Here is an 18,596-nt window from a genome sequence, read left to right on the forward strand (position 1 = left end):
ATAAGTCTGCCCAGCACTAGCCCCGCCTCCCACCACCAGCTCTGGCACAGACCGTATAAGTCTGCCCAGCACTATCCCTGCCTCCCAACCTCCAGTCCCGCCTCCCACCACTGGCTCTGGCACAGACCGTATAAGTCTGCCCCGCACTATCCCCGCCTCCCAACCTCCAGCCCCGCCTCCCACCACCGGCTCTGCCACCCAATCTCGGCTAAGCTCCTGAGGATCCATTCCTTCTGAACAGGATTCCTTTATGTTTATCCCACGCATGTTTGAATTCCGTTACCGTTTTCTTCTCCACCACCTCCCACGGGAGGGCATTCCAAGCATCCACCACTCTCTCCGTGAAGAAATACTTCCTGACATTTTTCTTGAGTGTGCCCCCCCATAATCTCATTTCATGTCCTCTCGTTCTACCGCCTTCGTATCTCCGGAAAAGGTTCGTTTGCAGATTAATACCTTTCAAATATTTGAACGTCTGTATCATATCACCCCTGTTTCTCCTTTCCTCCAGGGTATACATGTTCAGGTCAGCAAGTGTCTCCTCATACGTCTTGTAACGCAAATCCCATACCATTTTTGCTTTTCTTTGCACCGCTTCAATTCATGGAGGCAGGGTGTATTGTTATGAATATCATTTGCATTCAATTGCATTGTCTGTGTATTAGGACTGCTTTTCCTATAGTTTGCAGTATCCTGTGATTGGCTCCTTGTGAGCTTTCCCTATTGGCTGTTAGTAGCTCTGAGCTAGGGCCAGCCCTTCCCTCTCTGCCCCTGCGGGCTGTATGAGACTGACCAGTCTTTGCTTGCCTGTTTTTGTGATCAGCAGCTGGTCTAGGGGCTGATCCCTCTTTAATTTACTGAAATGGCATCAAACGTTTTCAACATTTCCTCAAGTCATTCCCCATTTATTTTCACTTTCTCCCCCTTACTCTCCATTGAGTGTTACAGCTTTTCCTCTCATGCAGTGGACTTGTACATACCTCCATGATGTCCCAAGTACAGATTAATCCCCTTCGTTAAAGATAGAAAGAATGGAAGGCATAGAGACTATTCTGAGCTTCCCATAGGTGGTCGGTGGCCCAACTGTTTGGGGAGGCTAAAGGGGGTGGGGGTGGGGGCGGGGTGGGGGCGGAGCTTAAACCCATAATTGTCATCCAGCATCAAGCATCCCTTCCTCCCACCCACCTAGCACCAGGCACCCCTCCCACCCAGCATCAGGCAGGCAACCCTCCCACCCACCCAGCATCAAGCGCCAGGCACCCCACCCAGCATCAGGCCTGCCTGCCTGCCTGCCTTCCTTCCTTCCTCCTTCCCACCCATCCAGCATCAGGCCTTCCTCCTTCCCTCCCTCCCACCAAGCACCAGGTCCAGTTCCTGCCCCCCCCCCCCTCCGAAATTTAAAAGTTGATACCTGCTCGGGGTTAAGGGAAGGCGGCGGCGGCAGCGACACAGCACGTCAGCACCAGTGAAACGCTGGCTCGGCGCGCCTTCAGCTTCCCTTCGTTCTGTCTCTCAAGCGCTGGTCCCTTGAGGGCGGGACCAGCGCTTGAGAGACAGAACGAAGGGAAGCTGAAGGTGCGCCGAGCCAGCACACGTTTCACTGGTGCTGACATGCTGTGTCGCTGCCGACTCCGCCTTCCCTTAACCCCGAGCAGGTATCAAGTTTTAAATTTCGGAGGGGGGGGGGCGGGAGGCAGGCGGCGAAGGTCACAACTGGGCTGGGGAGGCTTAGCCTCCCCAAGCCTCTTATACGGGGCGCCTATGGAGCTTCCCATTGAGAACAAGAAGGGTGAAAGCTTTTTAAGCTAATGTAGGTCCTGCACAGTGGAGCAATGCTGGATAGGGGGAAGACAGAGAGACAGAGAGAGATGGGGCAATTCTGGATAGAAAGAAAGAGATGAGATAATTCTGGATCATAGGCAAGAAAAGAGACAGAGAGATGGGATGATGCTGAATGGCAGGATGAGAGAAAGAAACAGAAACGACATGCTGCATGGCAGAGAGAGAGAGGGACCAGCAGAGATAAGATGCCGCATGGCAGCAGAGAGACAGAAGGGGGATCCTGCATGGCAGGGGAAGAGAGAGAAAGAGAGGAGATGTTGGATGGCAAGAGGAGAATGGGAAAAGTTCATAAAAGACTGGAGACTAAGAGGAAAGGGAATGGGAGGGCCCGAGTAAGGAAAAAAATACAGAAAGTTGTAGGTAGATGCAGAGATCCAGTGAAACAAGGGAGACTGAAAACTGTATAGTAAGAATGAATGAAATATGAACGGACGAAAAGACATACAACTCGATGAAAGCTGAGAGAAAAAGATCAGTGTCGGAGATCGATGTAGTGGAGGAAATGAAGGAGAAGCATGACAAATGGGCAGGAGACCCTGGAAAGAGAGCTAAGACAAGACAGGAAAGCAGTAACCAGAGACTGGACCTACAGAATTAGAAAAATTACATGAGCAGACAAAAAAGGTAGAGAAAAGAATTTTATTTTTAATTTAGAATGAAGTAGTGTGGTAGTCATGTTAGTCCATTTTAAAAGTTAATAATTAAAAATAAAACGACACACCTTTCATATGGGACTAAATACATTTTTGACTGTCTTTGAGGCCTCCGAGAGTCAAAAAATATATGAAAGCTAGTTTTAAAATGTATTAAATTCGTCCAATAAAAAGGTATTATCTTACTTTAAAACACGTAACTTGTAATGCCATATATTTATTTATTACTTTTTTAATTTAGTGAGTGGTATATATCAGTTTTTGAAATTTACATCTCCTCTTTACATTTCGCACAGCCTTGTTTCTCTTTCTCTGGTGTAGCACTGTATGCAATCTGGCTTCCTGGGATTTCAGTTTAATTTTTGCCTACATAGTTCTATGCTTAGTTTGTGATTACTTATATTTGCTGAGGGTTTATCTGTGTTCAGGTATTTTATTAGCATGGATCTGTACTAATCCAGCTTGTTTAGTTTTCCAGTAGATGTACCGATGTTCTTTAGGCAATGTTCACGGTGCTCCCTTTTCCTAGGTAGGCCTTTTTTGTGTGACTCCTGGAAGCTGGTGCTATTACTGTATGGTAGAATTGCTCTATAGATCCTAAGGGACATTTGTAGTGTTTTGTATTGCTTCACAGCATACCTGATACTGGATTATGGATTTGGATTTAGATTATAGAAACATGACGGCAGATAAGGACTGTGTGGCCCATCCAGTCTGCCCATCCTCAGTAACCACTAACTCCTCCTTTTCTTAAGAGATCCCACCTGTCTGTCCCATGCCTTCTTAAACTCTGACACAATCCTTGTCTCCAAGACCTCCACTGGGAGGCCATTCCATGCATCCACCATCCTTTCCATGGAAGAGTATTTTCTCAGATTCCTCCTAAGCCTATTTCCTCTTAACTTCATCCTATGCCCTCTCATTCTAGAGGTTTCCTTCATTTGAAATAGGCTCACTTCCTGTGTATTAACGCCACTGAGCTATTTAAACGTCTCTATCCTATCCCCTCTCTCCCGTCTCTCTTCTAGCGTACACATGTTGAGGTTCATGAACCTGTCCCTATATGTTTTATGACCGGGACCGCTGACCAATTTTGTAGCCACCCTCTGGACCGAATCCATCTTGTTTATATAGTGGCGTAGAAAGGGCGGGGCATTGGGGGCGGTCCGCCCCGGGTGTCAGCAGGTGTGTGTGTGGGGGGGGGGGGTATCCACTCCCGCTGCAGTCCCCCAAAGGGTCGCTGACGCTGCAGTCCCCACCTGCCTACCAGCTCTGTCCACAGACGACAGCCTTCTTCTCCTGCCACCACCCTGCATTTAAAAAAAATCTGTGAAGCGGCGTCGCAGGCAGCGCCTCGCGTCTGTCCTGCTTGTAAAAGAAGCGAATCTCCTCCTCGTCATCGGGCCTTCCCTCACTGTGTCCCGCCCTCGCGGAAATAGGAAGTTACCTCAGAGGAGGGCGGGACACAGTGAGGGAAGGCCCGATGACGAGGAGGAGATTTGCTTCTTTTACAAGCAGGGCAGATGCGAGGCGCTGCCTGTGACGCCGCTTCACAGATTTTTTTTTAAAGGCAGGATGGTGGCAGGAGAAGAGGGCTGTCATCTGTCGACAGAGCTGGTAGGCAGGTAGGGTCAAGAGGGGGCTCAGAGGAGAGGGGAGGGGATTCTCAGATGGGAGAAGGGGGCTGGAACTGGGGTCTGAGAAGGGGCCATGAGGGAAACTGGGGGCCATGCCTGGGGCTGGTGGGAAAATGGGTCTGGGGCTGAAAAGGGGGGCCCTAATGCAAGGCATGTGGGTGAAGGGGGCTGGAACTGGGGGCTGAAAAGGAGGGTAGGTGGGATAAGGGGGCTAGTACTTGGACTGGGAGCTGAAAAGGGGCAGGGGCTGAAACTGTGGGGACTGGGGGGCTGAAAAGGAGACAGGGAGTAGTGGCTGGGGCTGAAGCTTGGGACTGGTGGGAGAAAAGGGCTGGGGCTGAAACCGGGGACTGGTGGGATAGTGGGGCTGAAACTGGGGGCTGAAAAAGGGGAAGCAGGTGGGAGTTGTGGGCTGGGGCTAGAACTAGGGGCAGGTGGGATAAGGGGGCTGGAACTGGGGGCTGAAAAAAGGGGCAGAAAGAAGGGACAGATCCTGGATGGAAGGGGGAGCAAGAGGGAGGGCAGACCCTGGATGGATGGGAGAGGGAGGGCAAATGGTGGATTGAAAGGGCAGACAGTGGATGGAAGGGGGAGAGAGAGAGATAAGGCAGACAGGGGCAGATGGTGGATGGAAGGGGCAGGGAGAGAGGGCAGATATTGGATGGAGGGAACAGCAGAGGGCAGACATTGGATGGCAGAGAGAGAACAAAGACAGATGCTGGATGGAAGGAAGACAGTGATAAGAAGATGAGGAAAGCAGAAACCAGAGACAACAAACTGTAAATAAAATATATATTTTTATTTTTTTGCTTTAGGATAAAGTAGTATTGTAGCTGTGTTAATAAATGTTTATAATAGAACATGTAAATAAGGTAATCTTTTTATTGGACTAATTTTAATACATTTTGACTTAACTTTCAGAGAACAAAACCCCCTTCCTCAGATCAGGATAGGATACTGTAACAGCACTATACTGTATTGACCCGAGGACGGAGGTTTTGGCCTCTGAAAGCTAAATGTATTAGTCCAATAAAATGGTATTGTTTTACTTTCTATATTTGTTTTATTTCTATTTGTTAATTTGTAAAGTGGTGATTGGTACTTGTTAGTTTTTTTCAAATTGACATCTGCTGTCTTTATATTTTGCACAGTACTAGGGGACAGTTTCTGTTTCTGTGGTGTTGCATTGTATGCAGAGTCTGGCATTGGGGGTTCAGTTTAATTGTTGTCTAAATAGAAAGTTTATGATTACTTATTCTATAGTGGATTAGGGTGTATCTGTGTTTGTGAAAAAGACATGGCTTTCAGTTGGCATTGACTGTGCAGGATCTACGATCTGTACTATTCTGTCTGGTTTCGTTTTACAATAGGTGAATTGATGTTCTAGTGCTCACTGTAGTGTTTAAGATGCTTTCCTTTTCCTTGTGTGACTCGTAGAAATGACTGCTTATGGTATGCTAGAATTGCTCTATAGGTCCTGAGTGTTTTGTATTCTCGGTATGCCTAGTACTGGATTTCGGGGAGGGGGGGTGTTAAAAAATGACCGGCCCCGGGTGTCAACTACCCTAGCTACACCACTGTGTTTATACACACTTCACTGTAGTAGTTCAAGGTGAGATGGATTCAGGTAGAATAGATGCATCCCTGTCTCTGGAGGGCTTACAGTTGTCAGTTTGTATCTGAGGCAATAGAAAGTTAAGTGACTTTTCCAAGCCGCACTGGGGTTTGAACCCTGGTTTACCTGGTCCTCAGTCCGCTACTCTTAACCATTAGGTATAGCTAATACAAACAATCCATATTCCAAATATATGTTTGGTAACAAAACAATGAGCTAAAGGCCAGTAGATCTGACAACCTCTCAAAATATTTATACACAAATCATTCTATGATTGCCAGTAACCACAAGATTCCTGTTCCAGTGCTGCTGAACATCATCGTTCACATGGTCAATTGGAAGATGGGGACTGGAGGACTAGGGCTAACTCAGAGCCAAGTGTTTAAAGCATCTGCAAATATTTCCAGAATGCTGCAAGTATTGTTCTGTTTAATATGTTGCTTTATTTTGGTGCATTATTTTAATAGTTTTGACACATAATTCCCTGGAGTGTATTCAGTCTGCATAATACCATCAGTAACAGAGGTACTGGGAGGGGCGAAGGAGGCAGCAAGTCTTGCTTTGCTGTGTTTAAAAGTGTCCCCACTGTGCATTTACTGCTGATATAAGTGTCACTGTCCCGCCATGAGCCGTATCCTGCCCTACATCACCCCGGCCCCATCTCAGTCACACCCTATTTAGTTTACCCAAAAATCTGAATCACTGACCGCCTTTGAGTCCACACATGCTCAGAAAGGCTCGGGGAGAGAGACAGGGGCACTGCTGGGGGACGGGGAGGGGGGACAGGAAGATAGAAGCACTGTTGTTGAGGGGGAGATAGGGGCAATGCTAGGTGTGGGGGGGGGGGGGTAAAAGACAGGGGTAATTCTCTACAGGTGCCAAAAGTTAAGAGCTGGGATGCTGTGCTTGGCATGAATTTTATATTGGCAATTATGTGAAAAGCATTCTTAATAAATCAGGTGCATCAAAAACGCCTCTCACAACACCTTTCTAGCACCTTGCATCTAACTCATCTACTTTCAGCTTATGTATTTAAAATCACGTAATGGCTGCATCATAACACTCTGTAAGCCACATTGAGCCTGCAAAAAGGTGGGATAATGTGGGGTACAAATGCAATAAATAATAATAATAATAATTACCATAAGTCTGCAGTTATATGGCAACATTTAAACATGGCCGCTTCTACCAGGTCAGTGCCTGGTGTAACTGTCTGGGTCCATAGACCCATTATTAAATGGACTTGGGGAAAATCCACTATTTCTGGGATAAGCAATATAAAATGTTTTGTACTTTTTTGGGACCTTGCCAGGTATTTGTGACCTGGATTGGCCACTGTTGGAAACAGGATGCTGGGCTTGATGGACCTTCGGTCTGTCCCAGTATGGCAACACTTATGTACTTAATGTTTGGAATTATTAGGAAAGGAATAGAGAATAAAACAGAGATTATCATACTACCTTTATATCGCTCCATGTTTAGTACTGTGTATAATTCATGATAGTGGAATCAAGGAATGGAATGACTCACATGAGGAAAGGCTAAAATGTTTAGGGTTCCAGCTTGGATAAGAGATGGCTTAGATGGATTGCGATAGAGGTCTATAAAATCCTTACTGGAATACAGTCATTGTTTAGTCTTTCAAGAGGTTACTAAGTTGTACAGTTAAAACAAATAGGAGAAAATAGTTTTCAGCCAATACATAATCAAGCTCTGGAACCAGTTGCTGGACGATGTGATAAAAGCAGTTAGCTAGTTGGATTTAGACAGGTTCCTGGAGAAAAAGTTCATAAACAATTATTAAAGTTGATTTATGGGAAATCTCCTGCTTATTCTGGGAGTTGAGCAGAACGGAATCCCTTTCTGAGATCCTGCCAAGTACTTGTGACCTGCATTGGCCACTGTTGGGGGCAAAACACTGGGCTTGAAGGACCTTTGGTTGGATTCACTATGAACATGTTCTTATGTTCACTTACACCTGTAAATTGCGCTAATTACATATGTAAAGCCCTCAAGTCATGTCGCTCTTTTTGAAGGGGTTCCTTTGGTAAGATGGCTTTCTCTGCTGTATGGCCAAATACAAGTATTTTTTCACAGTGTGTTATGTATTTTATAAGACTCCAGGTTTCACAAGCCCTTTGCGAAATACTACTGGTGTTTTGCATGAACAGACCTATATCACGATTCCAAAGTGCCACACCCCTCCATGAAAAACTGCACTGGCTTCCAATCGAAGAACGTATCACCTTCAAAACCTGCATCCCGGTCCACAAGATCATCTACGGTGAAGTCCCAGGTTACAAGACTGACTTGATTGATCTCCCAACTAGAAATCAAACCAGTTCATCTCGGACTTACCTGAATCTCCACTACCCAATTTGCAAAGGACTCAAATGCAAAACAACCTATGCGTCCAACTTCTCCTACATAAGCACACGACTATGGAATGCACTGCCAAAAGCTGTGAAAACAAGCTACGGCCATCTAAACTTCAGAAAATCACTAAAGACCTACCTGTTTGGAAAGGCATACCCTACCGACCCAACATAAATGCCTCAACTCTGTAACACATCAATACCAATGATCGTATTGGACATTATCTACCCGTTCCTATATTCAACCCCTAATGTGCCAGAATCTTACCTACCCTATTGACCCTAGCATCTAATTGTCTTTGTTCCTCTACCGGACTTGGCGAATGCCTTTACGGACCTATGTAAGCCACATTGAGCCTGCAAATAGGTGGGAAAATGTGGGATACAAATGTAACAAATAAATAAATATCTTCTGAGCTAGATACCCTATACAAAATGAGGCTGTATGTCACACTTATGTGTATATAGAAAATCCATTTTCCTGTTACTGTATTTATATACCTGTGAAGTTAATTTCAGTGGTACCCACAGAAACTCAGCAGTCTTGTTGACTTTAGAATGTTAGTAGCATAATTATCACTGCTCTCTCTTTCTCTGCCCCCTGTCTTTCTGCTCGCTCACTCACACACTCTCTCTCCATGCTCAGTTCCCCCCCTCCCATTCCATTCCATCTCCTGGTCTCTCAATGCTCTGCTCCTCTCTTCCCCTTCATCAATGTTCAGCCCCTCTCTCAAACTATTCAACCTCTATCTCCCCCTTCCTTCTCACTCTCTGCTCTTTTCTGGATGCTCAGCCTCTTACCTCCTCCCCTCATTCTCTTCATGCTCCTTTCTCAATCTCCTCTCCCTCCTCAGTCTCCCCGCTCATCATTCTCTGGGTTTCTCAGTGCTCAGCCCCTCTCTTTTCTCTCAATGTTTAGTCTCTCCCCCCCCCCCCCCACCTTCTCATTCTCTTTGCCCCTCTCTCACTGCTCAGCCCCCCCCCCCCTTTTTCCTCTCCCTCCCTTTGTGAAGTACTTTTGGCCATCGAGGACAGTTGTAGGAAACTCTTTTCAGAAGCCAGGAAAAGTGTAAGAAAGCCAATGTGACAGGAGAGGTTCCCTGGGCTCTGACGTCGGTATCTCCTTCCCTTTTCCTTCCACTATAAAGAAGCCCAGCACACACCAAAGATCCCAGCAGCAATTAACTTGGGGTTCAAGGAAGCCCTGTCCTGGGGCCATGCAGTGGCTACTTCCTTCCACACCCTGCCTCTGCCCTCCAAGCTGCAGGTAGACGAGCAGTCCAGAAACTTTCCTTGCAGCTTCTGGGTAGAGGGGCACCTGCACCCCTGACTCTGCTCAGAAAAGTTGCTTGCAATATTTGGAGAGGAGAGACAGCCACACCTGCACCCCTGGGGCTGCCCCGAAACCTTTCCTGAAGCTTTTGGAGAGGGTGGGGAGCAGCACCTGCACCCCGGGATCTCCTCCACAACCTGCAAAACTTTCTCCCGTTCGGTGATCGCGGATTTCTTGTTTGTTTTCATTTTTGTTTCGCCAGAGAAGCCGATGTAAGGAAGAAAAGCAATGATCTCCAGTGGGACCGAGTCCGAAATAAATCATTTCTGACAAGAGGAATTTGGGACCCGGGAAATCTAGAGCTGGAGTGAGCAGAACCGAAGTATCCTGAGAGCAAGGAAAAGTTCTGCCCAGCCGGCTCCTGAGCCGGGCCGTTTACTTACCTCAATCTTACCTCGCTTCCCCGGCAGCTACCGCATCTGCACCGAGCCATGCTCCAAGCATGCACGCTAGGCGTATGTCTTCTCCTCGGGCTGCTCCGGGTGCAAGGTAAGAGCGCTTTCGGTGCGAGTTGTGCCCCTCTCCCTTCCCTCCCCGGAGTTAGGGGGCAGCACTGGCTCCTGGCACCCTTTCCAGCTGCTGAGAGTTGGCACCTGATTGGCCAGGAGTCACTTCACCGGCAAACGCGACAAGCCCAGATGTGCAAGCCAGCAACTGGAGGAAGGGAGTCAATAGTCTATCTATGCAGAACTGATGCTGGAAGTGGGGTGGGTGTGCTGCCCCTCTGCGCCCGTTTGCTTAGGTGTAAACAGCTGAAAGCCGTCTATTCTGGTTTACAACTCCTACACGCTACTGTATCTGCAGTATTTCGTGGGGTGCGCGGCGTTAGTACATCAGGGCTGTTTGTTTTGCTTAAATGCAGAAAGGTTCTTTCCTAAGTTTTGCATTGAACTCGCGCTGATCCCCTTTAAATACGCCCGCGCGCGATAGTAACAGGTGGCTGTGGACGTGCCACTGCTTTTCCTGGGAATCCACTTGTAACCTGCTTTGGCGGGGACACGTTAAGCTCTTTCCGTTTCTGGATACAAAGTATTTCAGAAATGCGCTCGTGCTAATTGCCAGGCTCGGACGCATTATTGTTTTCTCCGGGATATGGTTTCAATTACCGGCGCCTGGGGGAGCGTTATTGAGTTGGGCCACTAGATGGCGCCTCCTGCTGCGGCTGGAGGAGAGGCTTAGCGGATACCCTGGTGGGAAGTGTATTCTTTATAGGAGCTAAAGGTGTTGCGCAAAAAAAGGGGGGCATTTCTGTGTTTGAACTCGCCTCATTGCCCAAGGTGCTTATATTAATGGAGTGAAGGAGTGGCCTAGTGGTTAGGGTGGTGAACTTTGGTCCTGAGGAACTGAGTTTGATTCCCACTTCAGGCACAGGCAGCTCCTTGTGACTCTGGGCAAGTTGCTTAACCCTCCATTGCCCCATGTAAGCCGCATTGAGCCTGCCATGAGTGGGAAAGCGCAGGGTACAAATGTAACAAAAATAAAATAGATACTATTGGAGATTCTACATGGAATGTTGCTACTATTGGAGATTCTACATGGAATGTTGCTATTCCACTAGCAACATTCCATGTAGAAGGCTGCGCAGGCTTCTGTTTCTGTGAGTCTGACGTCCTGCACGTGCAGGACGTCAGACTCACAGAAGCAGAAGCCTGCGTGGCCACATTGGTGATCTGCAAGGGCCGACTTCTACATGGAATGTTGCTAGTGGAATAGCAACATTCCATGTAGAATCTCAAATAGTAGCAACAGTGGAGGAGTGGCCTAGTGGTTAGGGTGGTGGACTTTGGTCCTGAGGAACTGAGTTTGATTCCCACTTGAGGCACAGGCAGCTCGTTGTGACTCTGGGAAAGTCACTTAACTCTCCATTGTCCTATGCCGCATTGAGCCTGCCATGAGTGGGAAAGCGCAGGGTACAAATGTAACAAAAATAAAAAAAATAAAATATATAGAAATCTGTAGAAGACCAAGAAGTCAGTAAGAGGACGGGGAGGTGGTCCTTGGAAGGCTTCATTTGAGACTGGACCAGTGTTAACGACTGCAAGCTGCCTTAATGGTGCTCTATAAGGCAGAGTTAGTTCTGCCGTTTGACCAATTATGACAAGGTAGAAGAGAGTTAAGAAGAACTTTTTATCTTCAAGGGTGCCAAAGGCATTGGAACAAATTCCCTGGGAGGGTGGTGGATCTGTTTGGAATGGTTTAGGTAGGTGGGGTACCAACTGAAGGGAGATGGTGGATGACCTACTAATTCTGTTATTTTAATAGCTAATTAGCATACACAATATTAAGGGTGATGAGGGTCTTATTTATTTATTAGGATTTATTTACCGCCTTTTTGAAGCAATTCACTCAAGGCAGTGTATAGTAAGAATAGATCAAACATGAGCAGGAGGCAATTAAAGCAGTAAAAATATTCGAACAACAATACAAAGTATGGCATGGTATACTACTTGCAATGACAACACAATATAAAATAATGAGTGGTGTGGAACAGGTGGATGTGAAGCGTCTGTTCACGCTTTCCAAAAATACTAGGACTAGGGGGCATGTGATGAAACTACAGTGTAGTAAATTTAAAACAAATCGGAGAAAATTCTTCTTCACCCAACGTGTAATTAAACTCTGGAATTCGTTGCCGAAGAAAGTGGTGAAGGCGGTTAGCTTAGCAGAGTTTAAAAAGGGGTTGGACGGTTTCCTAAAGGACAAGTCCATAAACCACTACTAAACGGACTTGGAAAAATCCACAATTCCAGGAATAACATGTATAGAATGTTTGTACATTTGGGAAGCTTGCCAGGTGCCCTTGGCCTGGATTGGCCGCTTTCGTGGACAGGATGCTGGGCTCGATGGACCCTTGGTCTTTTCCCAGTGTGGCATTACTTATGTACTTATGTACTAGAACGTTATAACTGGTAGTGAAGGGTAAGGCAAAGTTGTAACATATAGATGAGTAAGAAAATAGGAAGAATTAGAAAGTAAGGTGATTGGTTTGAAGAAAGTTAGTTAAATATTTATTATCTCAGCTAGGGTAGGAGTGGATAAACAAATCTTGCACTGTATTTTGCATCCCAGATTGATCTGGACCTTTAACCTATTTTCTCTCCGACCCTCTTATTTATTTTATTTATTGGGATTTATTAACTACCTTTATGAAGAGATTCACCTAAGGCAGTGAACAGCAGGTGCAGTTTAACATTAAAACATGGAATTTTGTTAACAGCATGACAATCGTAAAATGGCCAAATATAAGCATGAGTATAGTTCATGCCCTAGTAATAAGACTAACATGAAACAGTATCGGAAATATGTACATTTAACAACACTGCAGAACAATCATATATGATAAATGCAATACAACACCATACAAATGATTCTATAATAGACAGCATGAAAGAACATTCAAATAACATAGATAAAATGTGAAGTCAGCATCATACCAATGAAACACCTAAATAGCGTGGGTTAGAACATCGAAATTACATAGATATGATGGCAATGCTGTTCCTAAAATACAATGGAATACCTTACTGTATAGCCAAGGGGGGGCAAGCACAGTTGAGATATATAAACGGGACAAGATAAGTAGTGCAGAGTCATTGAGATAACTAGATGGGGGGGGGGGGGGCTAATCTGAAACCAAATTATATATAAAATTGAGTAAGATATCAGGAACTTGTCTAAGGGACCCTTTTACTAAAGGGTTGGCATTTGGCAACTTGCCACCTGCCAATCCAGAACTACTGCAGGAGCCCAGAGGTAGTTCTCACCCCCAGCGTGTGCTATTTCTGGCTGTACATGAATTTTTGTTTTTTGTACTGCCAGAACTTAACGGGCAGTAATCGGGCAGCACCGCACGCTGCCCAGTTACCACTGGGTTGGCGTTCGAACCCCTACTGCCCTCTAAATGGGTGGCAGGAATGGCTCCCCGTCGAAATGGCCATGCAGTAAGCGGTTCACTTACCTCATGGCCATTTCTTGTTGTCAAAAATGGACAGCCTTTTGCCCGCTCCAAATTAGTGTGTAATGCATACATATAGACTATAATCATAGACTCGCTACGAATGAATAGAGTAGAGCTCAATGTCTATATCGACACCATCGTATAGCTTCATAACTCAGCAAAGAATAAAAAGACGTTCTGTGTGCATATGAAAGACCCAAACGCGCTCCAAGGTAATCCAAAAAAGTGTTAAATATGGTGATTATGCAATACATCGATCAATGATATCTGCAAACTTTACACAACGGGGGGAAACAAATGTATAAAGATATACAGAAACAAGGAAAATGAATTAAAAACATTACGTATGCCCCAATGTATATAAACGAACAACATCCGTTATTGGATAATATACTGCAAAAGAGGTTCAATCTTACAAAACTCTGCAACACTTCACTACCAAAGATCGTATTGGACATTATCAAACCCTCCTCACCTTTAACCCCACGTGCCTGAATCTTATCTTCCCTATTCCACCATAACATCTTTTGTACTTGTCCCCTACCGGACTTGGCGAATGCCTTTACAGTACTATGTAAGCCACATTGAGCCTGCAAATAGGTGGGAATATGTGGGATACAAATGTAACAAATAAATAAGCTTAGTAAAACGGCCCCCTAAGTTACAGGGTGCACAGCAAGCAAGTTCAGGTGTGGGGTGAGTGGATGGTCAATCGTCAAGTATATTAAAGGCTTGGGAGAAGAGCCAGGCTTTCACCCGCTTCCTGAAGTAAAGGAGTCTCGAGTTAGACTTAGCCCCTCTGGGAGTAAGGTCCAGAGTGTGAAACTCTAAAGAGTTGCCTTTGTTTTATAAATTAAAATGATCTTTTCTCTGCTTAAAATCCCTCTTAGGACACTTATCAAATGCAATGTTGGCAGCTGTGATGGGGACGTTTATGGAGGATAGGAACTTGACATATGTAAAGGTGAAATGTATATTGTATGGACTGGTTGAGAAGCTGCCCTGATGTGAGGGATGGGTAACTCTTAGTGCTTATGAGTTTGCAAAAGTGGTTAACCCTTTGACTCCAGCCCCATCGCACATTAGGTTTGATGAAATTTGGAAGCAAGGCATGCCAAAAATGCTCACTTATATGTATAGATGTTGACCATCTACACAGCCAGTATTGAATGGGTTAATATCCAGATCTTCAGTACTTGCCTCATTTCACGCCATTAAAAAAAAACTAAACCCCAAGCACAAAGACCTTCAAAATAAATGCAGAGTGATTCATCCCTATAAACTGGATTTTTGGAATATGCTGACTTCCAAGCAAACCACTGTCTTTGAAAAGACTTCCAAACCTAGATGCATGAATCCTTTTGATTCTCATAAAACTCTAGACATTAGAGGAACTCTTAATTCGGTTTCTTTATGTCCTATTTCTATTTTGCTAAATGTAGGAGAGGGGATGAGAAAAGACTTGCAGTTGACTCATTCTTTGATGGAGGAACCTGTAGCTAGGTAGTTAATGGTTTAGACGGACTGGCACTTTGTCATCCTGTTCGTTGCATGCGGTAGACGTGGCTTCACTCAACATATTTGATGTTCTTTGCACTCTGTGCTAGTCTAATCAATTCTAACCCTAACAAAACACTGGAACCGGAATTCTGGGTTTTCATTGGCTGCGGTGATGAACATTTACAGTGCCGGCTAAGAAAACATATTATCGAAATAGTTTAGAATAAAAACACAGTCTTTTCTAACGCTTGCTTCCTGTTGAGGCAACAGGACTGACATTTAAGAGCCCAAGACAAAAGTCTTCGGAAAGGGCAGTGGGGCAACCTATCCATATAGCAAGTCAAAGAACTGGAAACCAAGTTCAGATACAATAACACAAGGGTAGATTGAGTCAAAAAATTCTTCCCGGGCATGAGGATCCTGGCCCTGGCCACCCCCCTCTGCCCCCCCCCCCCCCCAAGAAGTTTGATGCTTCAACCTCTTATTTTCTCCAGGCTCCAGTTCCTATCCCTGCAAGTTGTGCGTCAACTGATGTAAAGAAATTCTAGCAGCAGTATAGTCTCTCCAGATCTGCCCTCTCAAAGGAACAGGAGCTCATGATCTGGCAGCTATTCCTATACTGCTGACCTGAACCCCCTGCGCTGACTCCGAGGGGGAATACATCAGCAGCCCACTAGGGCGTGCCCAGTCCCCCTAGGGTAGTCCACCTCTGATCACTCAGCACTATGTCAGCTCGCTCTCCGTAAAATGAATATATGATTGAACATTAGCTTATATGTCATCATTTCAGGACTTTATCAGTGATGTCTTAAAAAGGTGCTTATGTAGTGCAACCGACTCTTTTTTTGTTTGGAGACCTTGGTCAAACAGAGTTGTGGAACTGTGTGATTTCAAAAGCTTCCTGTCATCACCGGTCTTTGTTTTTTAAACTTTTGATTTTTTTTTTTAATTACTCAAATTCTCTTATACTAGTAAAAAAGGCCCGTTTCTGACACAAATGAAACAGGCGCTAGCAGGGTTTTCCTCGGAGTGTGTATGTTTGAGAGAGTGTGTGTGAGAGTGACTGTGTGAGAGAGAGAGAGTGAATCTGCGAGTGTGTGTGTGTGTGTGACAGAGAGAGTGAGACTGGGTGCGAGTGTGTCTGTGAGAGTGTGTGTGCCTGGGGCCCCTCCTCCCACCCAGTTCCAGTGTCCCCCCTTCCTCCGTGTTCCAGGGTCGTCGTTCCTCCTGCCTCCCTCCGAGTTCCAGGGTTGTCCCCCCGTTTTTGTACAGGTGGTGCATTCTCCCCTCCTCCCCTCTCGTCCCCTCCTCCAAGTTCCAGACCCCCCTCCCTCCCTCTGAATTCCAGACCCCCCTCCGAGTTCCAGACTCCACCTCCCTGCCTCCCTCCCTCTAATTTGCAGAACCCCCTCCTTCTGTCCGAGTTCCAGACCCCACCTCCCTGCCTCCCTCCCTCCAATTTGCAGACTCCCCTTCCTCCGATATCCTTACCCCCCCCTCGGAGTTCCTGACCCCTGGACCCCCCTGCCGTGACCCTCTTGAGCCCCCCTTCCCGCCGCCAACCCTCAGGGCTTCGGAGCCCATCTGTGAAGAAAGTTACGGACACAGGCAGGCAGACGCATAGAACTTTGGGGGTGAGAATTATATAGGACGCGTCCAGTGGCATTCCTAGGGGCGCTGACACCCGGGGCGGATCACCGATGCGCCCCCCCCCCCCGGAACAGTGCAACCCCCCCGTCGAAATAACCCCCCCCAGGTGCAGCGTGACCCCCCGGCGAAAGAACCCCCCCCCCCCCCCCCGGGTGCATGCCTGTTGGCTCTTCGTTTCCATGCTCCCTCTGCCCCAGAACAGGAAGTAACCTGTTCCGGGGCAGAGGGAGCATGAAAATGAAGAGCCGACAGGCGCGCGGCACCCCCCCCCCCCAGCGGCGTGCACCCAGGGCGGACCGCCCCCACCCACCCCCCTTGGTACACCACTAGACGCGTCATAATGGGTCTAGTGACATCAGCTAGGGCTTCGGAGCCCATCTGTGAAGAAAGTTACAGACACAGGTAGGTAGACGCATAGAATGTTGGAGGTGAGAATTATTATATAGGATGATTCACAATAATCACTTTAAATATAAATTTCAATGTTTTAGAGAGGTAGTGTTAATCAACTGTATCACTTATCTTATTGAAGACAGTTTTCAAAGGGGACGATAGGAGAGTGGCCTTTGAAAACTGTCTTCAATAAGATAAGTAATACAGTTGATTAACACTATCTCTCTAAAACGTGTGTTTAATATTTCATGTTTATTAAAACTTGATAGACCACCTATCAAAAAAGAAATCAAAGCAGCGTACGATTTAAAAACTCATATAGAAAATTATCTGCTATGAAACAGCAGGGACTCTGTAGCAGGGCTGAGTACTCCTAAAATGAAACAGAACTCTGTAGGCGTGAGTGTCCCTCTTTTCTTTCTGCCATGAAATTTCCACTTAGGGTGTAAAACAGCCATCAAGTAGTGTAGCTGTGACTTTGTCGACGTACTGAGTGTCCCTTCTATTCCCTTGGAGCTAAGTGCTACAGAGCTGTATGGAAAGGAAATATACAGCCTGGAGGTCTATTTTCAGACTGCTGGCTTTTGTCTTTTGCATTTCCACGTTGATTTCCTCAGCTCTTCCTGTGTTTTTCTTAAGCATGGGAAAGAGATTGTGAAGGAAACGTGAGGTCTTTCCACAAGGCACATTCAGATTTCTCTGTCTGCTGGGGATGGAGGGCAAGATAAGACTGGTCCTTGTCCCAACTGGCCAGATGCCCTTTGATTTTTATCTTCACCAATCCAAATTCATTCATTGGTGAGAAAATTATGTCTTTCTTGAAGATACTGGACTTCATCTGTCCAGATGTTCTCTGTCCTTAGGAGCTTTTTTTCAGTACCTTCGACCAAAGGCTGGGAGAGTTCCCTGGGGTGGCTTATTCTGTGTAAATACACCACACCACATTTATCTGCCTCTTTGCTTTTCTTTTGTACCCTGATTTTGTCTCTGGTGACTTCGATACCAAGTTTAAGATTGAATACCCTTTGCTTAAACTGCAGTAGGACCAGTTCAATCCACTAAAAAAGAAAAAAGAAATCTTCATTAAAAAACATAATTTAGTTTAATTCAGCAAAACTAAGTAGTATACAACAATCTTTACAGATATGTAGCAGGGGCTGCACCGAGGTGAAGACAGTAATGGGGTTCAGCTCTATTTGGGAGATTGAGGTTAGATCCTAGGAATGACCTTCAGAGCGTGTCTGTAGCCCCAGTACTGGAATGAGTTACCCAGGGAAGTGTCTAGGGGGCTTTCAGGAGCATGACAGATCATACATTTTCCTGGGATCCTATCTCAAAGCTGATGGATGGATTTGACCTCTTGAGGTCACTTCCAGCCCTGTGCTGGTGGTTATTAAGCATCCATGTACGAAGGCATTTGAACATGATCTGTTCACATTGCCAGCTGAGTTGAAAAGCTCCAGGTCTGGACATGCTTTTTTTTAAATGCCAGTTTGTTCCTCTGTGGTGGTGTTTAGTCTAACACACCAGGAGCATTTTCTCTGTTCTGTCAGTTGGCTGGTCCTCTGCTTGTCTTTATCTATGCTGCCGCCCGCTCAGTGTGGACCTTTCCTAGAGCCAGCTGAGAGCTGGGCACGCAC

At 46.0% G+C, this 18,596-nt stretch overlaps 1 protein-coding gene across 2 annotated transcripts in view; it reads left to right on the forward strand.

Moving 5' to 3' along the window:
- LOC115474923 (vascular endothelial growth factor receptor kdr-like) overlaps positions 1-18,596 on the forward strand; it is a 344,006-nt gene that overhangs the window by 13,274 nt on the left and 312,136 nt on the right. The window contains exon 1 of one of the 2 annotated variants that reach the window (XM_030210628.1): positions 9,313-9,944. The exons of the other annotated variant lie outside the window; for it this stretch is intronic. Within the exon in view, the coding sequence (XP_030066488.1) occupies positions 9,887-9,944 (58 nt within the window). The 5' untranslated portion in view covers positions 9,313-9,886. Of the gene's footprint in view, positions 1-9,312; positions 9,945-18,596 lie in introns of those variants that run through there. 2 annotated transcript variants of the gene reach the window in all.

This window comes from Microcaecilia unicolor, chromosome 7 (genome assembly GCF_901765095.1).
Source record: "Microcaecilia unicolor chromosome 7, aMicUni1.1, whole genome shotgun sequence".
In the NCBI taxonomy this organism is placed as follows: Eukaryota; Metazoa; Chordata; class Amphibia; order Gymnophiona; family Siphonopidae; genus Microcaecilia; species Microcaecilia unicolor.